At 31.7% G+C, this 12,529-nt stretch overlaps 1 protein-coding gene across 4 annotated transcripts in view; it reads right to left on the bottom strand.

The window, feature by feature from the left end:
• Positions 1–769: 769 nt before the first annotated feature.
• PPM1B (protein phosphatase, Mg2+/Mn2+ dependent 1B) overlaps positions 770–12,529 on the bottom strand; it is a 63,368-nt gene continuing 51,608 nt past the window's right edge. The window contains exons 6-7 of one of the 4 annotated variants that reach the window (XM_074331936.1): positions 9,575–9,659; positions 770–2,518 (exon numbers count right to left, since the gene is read on the bottom strand). In XM_074331936.1, the coding sequence (XP_074188037.1) occupies positions 9,609–9,659 (51 nt within the window). In that variant the 3' untranslated portion in view covers positions 770–2,518; positions 9,575–9,608. Of the gene's footprint in view, positions 2,519–3,335; positions 4,389–9,574; positions 9,660–12,529 lie in introns of those variants that run through there. The other 3 variants (XM_019748623.2, XM_019748624.2, XM_019748622.2) reach the window with 3 other exon arrangements.

Genomic DNA, 12,529 nt, shown 5'->3' with positions numbered 1-12,529 from the left:
AAATTTGAATAAGTTTCAGATTTCAGACTTCAACTAACCTTCAAGAAACTACCAATTTTGAAGTTTTGATATGTATCAGGAATATCCACAATTATCTGAATCTATTAAAATATTCTTTTCCAAATATGTATTTATGTGAGGCCAGATTTCTTCATATACTTCAAAGCACCACACAGCAACAAACTGAATGCAGGAGCAGATACGAGAATTGAGCCCAACATTAAAGGATTTAGAAAAACAGAAACAAGTGCTTTTTAGATTTGGAAAATAATTTTTTTTTTATAAACAATGCTATTTATGTTAAGAGGCAATGGTTTTATTTTTAACACAATAAATTCCAACAGATACCTCACAAAAGCAAATGTTCTTTGGGATCTTCAAGTATTTAATACTTCAAGTATTTAATACTTTGGGATTTTTAATGATTTAAATGTGTCCTGAGACCAAAATATTTTACAACAGCTGGATTAGGGCGCTCAGATGTTTAAACACTGACTATGGGTTTTTCTTTTGCTAACTCACACATCATTTGTATTTCAAGGGCCACTAAAGCCCCCAGAGAAAGATTTTTAAAAGTGGTATAGAAAATGTTTTGGGAGTGAGAAGAGGTTAATTAGTATTGTCCTATACAGTTTGGTTGATTCGTTGGGATTATAATTTACCTACACAGTTTTGTATGAAACATTTCACAATAAATATTCTAACTATATAAAATGGTTAAAATAACACTCAAAACTGGACTGCTATGTTAAAAAATCATACCAGATAGTAATGTGTCACACTGTTTTTATCAATTCTTTATTTAGGTAACAAGTTGGTTATGTTCACTGCATTGTATGAAACATCACAATATCATACTGGAAAGGTACTGTCAGTACAGGGTTGGATCAGAGTGGACAGTTTGAACAATAAACCATTTTGCATTCTTCATTCCCTATCTTTTAACAGCCCCCCAAACCCAGTAAAGGGACAAATAGCTTTTAACATCATCATGTAAAGCACTTTAACTTACAAGGCTAAAATCTAAAGAATAAATAAAATATATCGTGGCAATAATTCCTTTTAGACCAAAAATCAGGTGCACGATAAATCAAATGATCAAGGAAGCTGTCTGAATTCAAATGTGTGGCTCTCCAGAAACAGCTTCAGGAAAATGTTACAGAAAATACCATGAATTCCATCTCACTTAGGACCAGATGATGACTCATTTTAATTACACACAAGGGCAATTATATCTTGCTGAAACACAATTTAAACAGATAGGGAAATGTTTACAAAGCATCCACAACATGTAAGCCGTGTACGAATGGATACATTCATTGCTTCTCCTTCCCCAATAGCTTCTTTTAGATAAATATTTTACTCTCATGTTCAGCATTAATAGGATACATGCAAAACTCAAAAAGAATTCAAGGTTATTGTAAAAATAGAATTAAACTAATAATCTTCAAGTACCTCATGTGACAGCCACTCTGTACCGTGCCCAATGTTATAAAATGAAAGGTTACTGAACCCATGAAAATATCTCTGTAATATTTCCTTAGATCTAAAATAGATAATTTTAAATGTATTTATAGTCATTTCAATGTGATATTCTGAGCTTTTAAAATAACATAAACAATTAAAAATTATACCAAATTACACAAAACTTGTATCTTAAAAGCTGAAAAATTAAAACTATAGAAACCCACATGTAAAACAAAAATCACAATTTACATTATAAAGGCAAATTTCATCATTTAAAAAATTTGCAGCAGTGAGATGTCAAAGCAAATTATAAATAGCCATAAATTAATCCATTTGGTTTCAAAGATTTTCTAGTGAGATTTGAAGGATGTAGTAAATACATGCATAAAATTTGTAAGGGTTTATAATATTATTGCCAAATACACTTTATCTTGAAGCAGGCAACATTACAATTTGGACATTATTGGAGAACCCAGTTTGGTAATACAGGTAAAATTGGAAAAAAATTAAATAACAATTAATAAATATATCCTATAGTAAATTGCTCAAATGAAATTTCAAGCCACAGAGCTGCAAAAGGCTTCCAACTTGGTGAACTGAAAAAAGGAACATCTCATATAATTCTTTACTCTTACATGCTTATATGTTGTGTCTTGTTTAAAAAAAAAAAAAAAACATAATGTATCTTCAGAGAACAGCTAACTATATTCCCATGCACCTCAGGCCCAATAGTTATTTGTGGTGAAGTAACTCCATTGGTTTCTAGGGCCACAAGTTCAATACAGATGTAACCAGTATGCCTGAGGTTGGCAAAAATACTGCAGTACAGGCAATGCTACAAGTGGCATTATCAGAAAACACAAATGTGAACAAATGATGGGAAATGCTAATGATTTTCGGCTCGTATCACAAAACGTTGGAAATCCACAAGAATATTTTTCCCTTGTATTGAAGAAAATTGTGATTAAAAGTTTTTTCCCCCAATTTTCAGAATCAAAAGCATTTTAGAAGGTTTATAAGGCTACCATGGGTCTTCTAGATCTCCAGCACCCTACAGGAAGAGAAAAGGAAGAATATTATTATTATTATTTACCTACACCACTTCCAGGTTGGATTGAATTCAAAAAAACAAAATTAGACGAACAAATTACCTTCGCTTGAAAAGGTACTTTTACAGAGAGGTGTGTGTGTTGTATATTGTGTGTATACCCATGGATACAATATAGATAACTGGCTGCTTTTTTTCTCCCCTCTCTACCAAATGCCTTCCTCTTACACCACTTAAAAGTATTCCAGCATTAGAAAAATATGATTGAAACATCAGCAACCTCTGAAGATTCCGAAATTTCAACTTATGGTATCTTAAGCAACTTTAGACACATTATAAATATAAACACAAAGAAGAAAAGTTAATGTCTACATTCACAAAATAATTGTTTTAAGAAATGGTTTCCCATGTGACTAACAGTTATCTGTACTTTAAATATCCATTTTAACAAAGGCAAAACTTGTATCTGCACTATTTAAAACACCCCGTAATTCTTGCGTTTATTAATATCTGATGAACACCTGCAGTGAAGTTGACAGTCTTGAAATCTTTAAAATGCTCACCATGGCAATTTTCTGACATGTCTATGTGTGTCCATTCTGTCCAAATATTACTATTTTGTACCACAAAAAGGGGATAAGAAACGGAATTGATTTACTTTAAGCAAGACTTCTAAATTTTTTTTTAGTTAATGGAAAAGGGCAAGCCAGACATTTTCTAAATTTTACATAAATATAAACGAATTTCTAATTGGTATTTTTCCAAGATACCAAGCCTGTTGTTTTTTTTAAAAATAATTTAAAAATAAGTACAACATGCATAGATTATTCCACATCACATGCTTTATTTGGACTTAAACACTTATAATTCATTCTAAACACTTGGTTGACATACATTTTGATGTATGTAGTTAGTCTATACAGAATATACAAACCAAAGCTATATGAATAATACACAGGTTTTTCAAAAATTATGTTTCATAAAGAATACAGAGAAAGGAAAAATAACCACACATCCAATAGCTCAGAACTTCTAAAAATAAAACTACAGAGATGTAAAATATAAACAAGTCAAAGAACACACAAATCATCCTTGAAAAAAAAATTACAGACCAACATCTGCCATTCTTTGAAGAACTAAAATTACTAAAGAAAACACAAATTTATTACAAAGCTAACTATAAGTATACTAATATGTAAAATAATAAAATAGTATAATTCTACATTAACAAGTTTTTCCACAATACATTTTAATCTCGCTAATCAGTAATCTCTAATCCTATCTACTATGAATTTACTGACTTCAATAACTGGTAGCCACAACTCTGGCATACAATATGAAATGACATATAATTTTATTAAATTCAAAGTACTATAAATAGTTAATTTTAAACTGTCTGATAAAGGTGTATGCAAAGGCCTTCTTAAAAAACAAGGCTATAAATGAATATAATAAAACTAGTTTACCAAGATTCAAATAACAAAACGGTTATATAAATGCATACATTATACTTCCTAAGCAAAAAACCATCAAATCAAAGGATCACAAAAATATCACCACGAAGTAGTCATATTTTTCCACCACCCATCTTTGTCCCTGCATCTTCATTACAGCTGTCTAATTCAGCAAGGTCACTTTTTGATTCAGTATGGCTTTCCTGCATTGTCACTGGGTTTCCAGCATCACTGTTCGAAGAAGTAGCTGTAGCAGCTGGTTCAGCAGGGCTTTCTTCTCCCTCTACTTTAGCTAGCCTGTAACTAGTCAGCATCTCCTCCAGAAGTTGTCGGTAGTTTCCCCTATGATTAATTCTCATTTGCCTGAGAGCTTCCACCAATTTTCCCTGTGATCCACTTTCCTCTGCTTCATCGGAGGCCTTTTTTTAAGATTCAAGACCCCAGTGTCAGTAGACAAACTAGGATATCACATGTATTTCATAACATATCACAGCAAAACACTCATTTCTCTACCATGAGTAATATAGTCTACACACGAGAACATTTCATTAAATAAGTATTGTCTTGTGTCAATTAATAAAAATTTCCAACTGAAATATCTCAAGTTATTTTTAGCAATTACCATTAACTAGTTTACGTCTTATATCACATTGTAATTTTAAGTTTAATTTGAAATTTACTCTGCTATTAGAATTCAACAGCAACATTAGCATTTCCTAAAACTGACTTATTTATTAAAAAAACAATAATTGGCTATAATGATTTAGTATAAAAGGAAATTAGTGTGTAAAGCAATAGGAAAGGACAGAAAAGCAAGCCATTAGAACATTAGTTTCTTCATCATTTCTGCTAAATGACAGGTAAGAGAGAAGATACAAAACGTAAAACTATATAAGCTTAAACTGGATTTTGGGGAAATTAAAGGGTTTGTGGATAAAAATTTTATTTACTTTTTTCCTTTAACTATTTTAATAAAATATATCTTTAGATAAAAATAGACAAATTATACTAAACATTATAATAAGGTATGAGTAACTACTTATCCTTTATATATTTTATTAAATTTTGGAGAACCTACATGTTTCTACAACAGTAGTAGCTACTTGTAATCTCATTAGTAGAACAAGCTCTAAAATCCAAGCTGATCATAGTTAAGCTGAAAGACTAAAAGCCAGACAACCTTACATTATGTGCTTCCTGATGTGATGAATTAGGAGTACAGAGCCATGTCCCTGTGGTTCTTGCCAAAAATGTTTAATATAAACCTAATAAAGTTAAATCTTACTTTACACGAAACAGAAAAAGAGGATCAAGTTACAACACAAGAAAACAATCATATGATCCAGAATGTAAGACATCCTATAAAAGGCTGGCTCAGATTCTTCATATTCAGTGTCAACGGGGAAAAAGTGGGGGCTTGATTAAAGGCTTGTTTAATATACTTGATCGATAACCTCACAACCTGATTAGACCATGGTTCAAAACAACAATTATAAACATCATTCTAGGGAAAACTTGGAAAATTTGGACTTGATGTTAGATATTATAAAATTTACTATCAATTTTCTTAGATACAAGTTATGGTTATGTACCGTGTTTCCCCGAAAATAAGACCTAGCTGGACAATCAGCTCTAATGCATCTTTTGGAGCAAAAATTAATATAAGACTCGGTCTTACATCATATTATATTATACCCGTCATGTCATGTCATGTCATGTCATGTCATACCCGGGCTTACAGTAAAATAAGACCAGGTCTTACATTAAATTTTGCTCCAAAAGACACATTACAGCTGATTGTCTGGCTAGGTCTTATTTTCGGGGAAACATGGTAGAAAACTGTCCTCATTCTTAAGAGGTACATGCCAAAATATTTAGAGGTAAAATATTATGATGTTTGCAATTTGCTATCAAAGGTTTGGCCAAAAAAAGAAAAAAGTATCTCTTTATACACATACATGTATAAAGAGATAAAGCAAATATGGTAAAATGTTAACAATTATTTAATATAGAGAGAAGGTATGTATACAGGTGTTCACTATGATCACTTCAATTTTCTGTATGTTTGGAAGTTTTCGTCATAAAATGTTGGGACAATAAAAAGGTTACTAATACAGATGATCTGAGAGAAATTCTTAACCATCTTTGGAGACTGTTACTCTGTAATTCTGCAATGAACACTAGTATAACCACATAATAAATGACAATGTTTACAGAAAAACGAGAGTACTTGAATGCTTTTTTTTTTTTTAAGTGCACTTGCGGCAAAAAGCCAGAGATAATAGTGTGTAAAGCATATGTTTTATGTGTTTGTTTGTGTATGTCCATGTATTTGTTCATTATATATATTATATATAAATTGCCTGGTAAAACACAGCACTATATAAATAATGATAATGCATAATGAAGTTACAGATGCTTTTTTTCCTTTGAATTCTCCAATTTTCTACATTAAGCACATTAACTGTCAAAATAACTTTATCTAATTTTCAAAATTTATTGTGTGGAAATAATAAAATATGCTCTGTTAAGGATTTTTTTTTTTTAACTTTCCCCCCTTACCTTTTCTTCTGTACTAAATAAACATGTTTCCCTAAATAAAGTTTCTCATTTGAATCTATCCAGGAAAGGCTAAGATGGAACAATTAGTGCTTATTAGTCTTTAATCAGATCTTCCAAAAGGCAATTCTCTACTGGAGAGTATATCACAAAGAATTTTTAATGACGGGCATAAGGCTCCTCCCCTCCACAAGAAAACTTCAAAGCAACAACTCCCTTTTAAAAAAAAAAAACTTCCAGGACATTAAAAAAAAAAAAAAAAATCTGCTTCAAGTGGGCAGTTGACTCACACATAGTGTAAGTGATTATCAACCTTGGTTTTCACATCAGAATTACCCGTGGAGCTTTCAAATTTATACAGATACCAAAGTTCCATCCCACGATATTCAAATTCAGGGGGGTTGGGTGACTTTTTAAAACAGTCTGACCGTGATTCTGACATACAGCCGAGGTTGAGCACCACAGACATAGACTAAACAGTATAACTCTATTTACTTGGACTTATCGATAAGGTTGGATCAAAGGTTGTTATATTGGTTGTGTTTCAGTCAATTTTGGTGGAATTCAAAAGATAAGTGCCTCTCACTCTCCATCTGACACCTTTATTATTACAGTAATCATCTATGTTCCTGCAAACTGCTGTAGTAGCAATAGTTGGGGAGACGTAGTTGCTTTTCGAAAAAACACATTACAATCAAATCTATAAATTAAGTAGGCATGGATTTATAGCGGCTGGCATCATAGAACCACTAAACTGAAAAGAACTCCAGCTATTGGCCCCATTTAAATGTCATTTTATCTGACAGCAAATTACATTTCCCTATTGTGGTGGACAGATGATGGATGGGTGAAACCTCTTCCCCAGCCATTTCATTTGATTCTTCAAAATACTATTACATCACTCATGGATTTTCATTAATATCAGAAAAGGAACCTATTATTTAGCTGCATTTTCTTTACCTGAATTCATACATATATAGCACATCAAGTATACACACCTATCATAGCAATTAATTCCACCTTGCAACTGTTCGCAAGTCTCTCCGATTAGACTTATAAACTCATTGAAGTAAAGATAATTTCATATTACTTTCAGTATCCTCCCTACCACACAGGGAAGGAAAATTAATGTTTGTGCTAAGAATTTTATATATATATATATAGTTTCATTTAGTCCTCATAGGTACCCGAAGTAATAGGCACTGAAGCCCTAATTTTCTAAGTGAAGAAACTAAGGCTCAGAGAGATTTATTTGTCAGGGTGACAATGCTAGTAAGTGACAGAGCTCAGATTTGTGTACAGATGTAATTAACATCTATGTCCTTTTCAGTGTTCTTCTGAATGTATTATGGTAAGGAACAGTTTTGCACAGTAAGTGCCTCAGATAAATAGACTCTAAATAAATACTGGTTTAAATTATTTTGGAACTAGACCACAAATTACTTCATATTAAAGTCTGTAGAATATGTCCTTGATATAGAAACAGAAATAAAATTACAGGACAAAAAAATCATATAGATGGGATGGTTCAAATTATTCAGCAAAATAAACTTAAGGCAATTACAGAGAGGGGAATTTAGGATTTTCCTCTGTTTCTATTTGTAAGGTTCTACTGTCATCTAGACTAGCAGAGCTTAAAAATCAAATCTCTAATGAAAATATACCAAATAAGACACAGGAATCTAGGTAAATCAAACAAAGCAAACAAAAGGGGGAAAGGTCTAAGCACATTTAAAAAATAAAATTTCACTAGCTAATCTTAATTGTAGGAATTTTAAAAAATTCAGTTGACATAAGCAAAATTTTTCAAATGATTAGCTAAAAACAGTGGAAAAAAGAATACTAGTATATTTATTATGCTAATATGTATTATTTGTGTTTTTTGTGGAGTCCTATGCTCTATCAGCTAAAAATAATTTTTAGAACTAAAGATTCTCCAATGTGATTTCATGAAATACAATTAACAATGACTAATGAAGAATCTAATAAATTAGGTGTTATTTGTAAGGATCATGTAAAATTTAATGAATTTGAAATAATTTTAAAGAGTCACTAAAATTGTCAAAACCACACGGCTAAGAGATGTCAAATCATACCTTAAAAAACAGTGACTAAAGTTAGTCCATTTTCAAATAATGTAGGTCTTCTCCATAAAAAATGCTTTGACCAGTTAAAAAGTAAGCAAGAAACAATTTACATAAAACTAGTATTCATAAAGTCCTAAAACTGGGATGCAAAAATGTAAAAAGCAGCTACTGTTATTGTAATTGATCTATTTAAAATAAAAGTTAAAAGACTATATAAAACTTGATGTGAAAACAGAATGTGGACATTCTTTGGGGGTTTTGTTCTTTTTCCCATTCTCAAAAATCCAAATACCTTAAAAAGTTTTTGGATTAGGAGAAATAAAAATGTATATTTAAGTGAAAAATAACTAAGAAACCAGGCTTAACTGCTTATTTTTAACAACTTTATAAAATATTCCTCATGAAAAACAGAGTAGCGTAAGACTATTAAACATGAGATTCACCAAAGAATACGAAATGATTTTTCTTGGACAGTAGACAGACAGCTACATATATATATGTAATCTCTTAGAGGCAGCATGAAAGGTGTAAAGAGAAGAGTTTTTGGAGTCACTCTGACTTAAGATTCAAATCTGAGTACACTATTTATTTTATCTTTGCAACCTGGGCAAGCTACCTCATCTCAATGATTCTCAGTCTTTTCTTCATAGGAAGGGTGTTGAGATTACCTATGATTTTACGCGCGCGCACGTTCCCCCTTTACCCTTGCAATATCATCAACTCACACAGCTACTTGATCAGTGGTATACTAATTCAAAAGCATTATAAGTCTTCTTTGAGGGAAAGAACTTTACATTTTTGCATAGAAAATATAAAGTTCAAAACTACTCTCATATTAATTATCAAACTCAAATTATTTTTTTAACTGTATGACTGAAGGATAGTCTTAGCAAACTACAACTAGAAATGAATAAACAGAAATGTTATTCTTATTTAACAAGTATTAATTAAGCTCTCACCATATGCCAGGCACTGCTGTCAAGTGCTGGGACTTCATAGCCATAATAAATCAGACGAAGATTCAGATCTCATAGAATTTATATTCTAGTTAAAAAACACAAACTAGCATTTTAGAAGAAGGAAAAGAGGGCGATCTCAGAGCTTGGCCTAATATAAGAACAACTTATAGCAAAATGAAGTTTACTTTTTCTGGTCCTCTAGGTGATTATTCTTTTGGGGTCACAGACTCCTTTGAGGAACTGACAAAAATCATAGACATACTCATCATTAAAGAGCATATATGTACACACATAAATATACTTGCAAAAGCGTTTTGGGGAAATCACACTCATTAAGAATTCCTGCTATTATAGATTCTTTTCTATAGATTTTGATTTTAAAAGTATGGAAAATACAATATTGCTTACATTAAAAAGACAGCATATTCCAAAAAGTTGAACTAAGAAACACATTTAGTAAACAACTTAATAAGATTACCCTAGTGGACTTTCTGAATATATTTTAATGATTTAATTAATTTCTGACACATTCAACTCAGTTTTTTAAGCAAAAGATTAACCAAAAGATTTTTTAAAGAAAAATGAATGAATCCCTATTTCTAATGGTACTACTTATAGGCATTTACAGCAGAACAATTACATTTCTGCTACAGACATTTTAGGAATCTAAATGAATCTCTGATTAACTCTCACTAGCATTCTTTTTTTCAAGTTACCTAAAAAAATTATTTATTAAAAAATTTAATTTTATACAACCCCCCCAATTGTCATCTCCTCTGAATTTCTACACTTTCCTCTTTCCCATTCTGTAAATTAACTACCAGCTCCTGCCACTGTACTTCCTGGCGACATCTTCCACATGGCACAGATCTAATGAAGTCAAGACGCGCCTACTTCACTTCTATAGCAGGTCAAGGTGAGAGCTAGTAATTTAGTTAAACATGTATAATTTCTTCCTTTTTTTCTGCTTCTTCTGTATTTTTTAGTACATTTCTGCTACTTGTGATTATGGTTCAATATTTTTCCAAGGTTATGATTATTCTGAAAAGATAAAGGCATGTTTCCCAAAATAAGATTCCAGGCTGCAAAAGCTAAGTTGTTATAGTAAATAGGAAGTTTCTCTAACCCATGTATGTGTCTACTAATAATGAATTTACAGTTATCAACCTGATCTCTGCAATTAATTATTTCACAACTACTTAACTTCCAGTATCTCTTTAATACTGCACATATTTCTAACAGATTAAAATACTACAGATATTTCTTTGAGTCTATCATTCTTATGCTCCAAACATATGGCAGCTCTTCAATCTAAAATGTAAAGTTCAAAAGGCCTCTCCAAGTCTCTTCAAAACTACTTCTGATATCCCAAATTCTTATTTTTCACCACAGCAGTACTGTGCGCTAGTAAACATGATGTCCTTTCTGTCAAAGATAGCCTTTACTTTGTTCTTGGCTCTCCCCCTTCCACCTGAACAATCACCCTCCTCATCTCACTTCTGCCACTCAAATTATTCTTCAAATCCTATCTTTTCTCTGAAAATCTGACTTTCCCAGCAATCACTATACAAGTCACATGGCAAATAATCACAACCTAGATTTTGTCATTTCTTTTTACTTCACTAAAGGATGTGGAACATTTTTATTATTTAACTTCTGTGTTTATATCTATATTGCAAGCTGCATTTAGAGTAGGGATGGGACCATGTCTTATGTTTTGTAGTCTGCTCTCCACATCAATTCACTACATGGTAGATTGTCACTGTTTGATCTGCCGATATTAATAGAAAGCTTATATATGAAGGTAATTAAGTATACATCTCCTTAATTTATATAGTTATATAATAATCATACTTAAGGCAAGTTTTACATCTCAGCATTTCACCGTAACTTCATGTTCTGTTGCCCATTCATTCACTGTCTATAAAACTACACTGTATAAGTATTTTCTATTTTAAAAAAAAGTTTAAAAGTCCTCCTTGGTATATGTTTAACAGAAACTTAGGGCTATAAAACACTTTAAAAATCTTGTTTGGAGTAAAAGCAGCCAACTTTTTGGAGCAAGAAATTCAGCAAGGTGTAATGAAATAATTTTTTAAGATCACACACTAGGGTTGCATTTCAAATACATGAGGAAACAGGAATACTTATATGTCTAATAAATGTATCAATAATTAACTTTTGAGGGCTTATTTTCTCAAACCACAGTGGCAGATGCTATATGGAACCTATAATCCAGCTGAAGAGGTAAGACTCTCTTCACTCTGCCTGCCAATTACCACCATCTTTTTAGTTATGTCAACATCCTATCCTCAATTGTTTGATTTAGAATTTTCTAAATGTATCACATATCTTTATTTTAAAATCAATTTTCACAGCTTTGGATACAATTCTTAGTATTTTGAGGTACCTGCCACAAGAGCATGATTCAGAATCACTGCTCTAGATCAAGATATAAATTCTCTTATTAGCAATATATAGCTATCACTTTCGCTCAATTCACTAAAATGGATTAATTATAAAACTCTCCTTTTTGACAGGACATGTTTACTGTTAATAAAAAAGACAGTATGATATTGCTGTGAAGTAATGAATCTGGAAAACAAGATGCAACGGAGATGATACATAATTGCTACCAGTGGCTGCCAAAGGAAGCTGGAGACTTGGATGTTGAGCCTGTTTCTCCTCAGCAAGCTCATTACTAAGTCTGGCTCCCTTAAATCTTTGAAGCATACATGTTAAAAATTAAGTTATTCATTTCAGATGTCCAAAAACTTAAAAACCCTTTGAGAAAATACTTATCTGACTTACTATCTTTGAAATTTAGGGCAATTTTAAAAAAACAACAACACTGTTTTATCTCCTGGTAAATAAAACAAAAACTGCAGAGAAGCAGCTAACAGCTTATCAGTATTTCTAAGGAAAGTAAAGGGCTAAAGAGATTTGCTCTGATGA

Source organism: Rhinolophus sinicus, linkage group LG05 (genome assembly GCF_036562045.2).
Source record: "Rhinolophus sinicus isolate RSC01 linkage group LG05, ASM3656204v1, whole genome shotgun sequence".
In the NCBI taxonomy this organism is placed as follows: domain Eukaryota; kingdom Metazoa; phylum Chordata; class Mammalia; order Chiroptera; family Rhinolophidae; genus Rhinolophus; species Rhinolophus sinicus.
The sequence above is the reverse complement of the archived record's forward strand: the minus strand, read 5'-3'. Positions and strand labels throughout refer to the sequence as shown.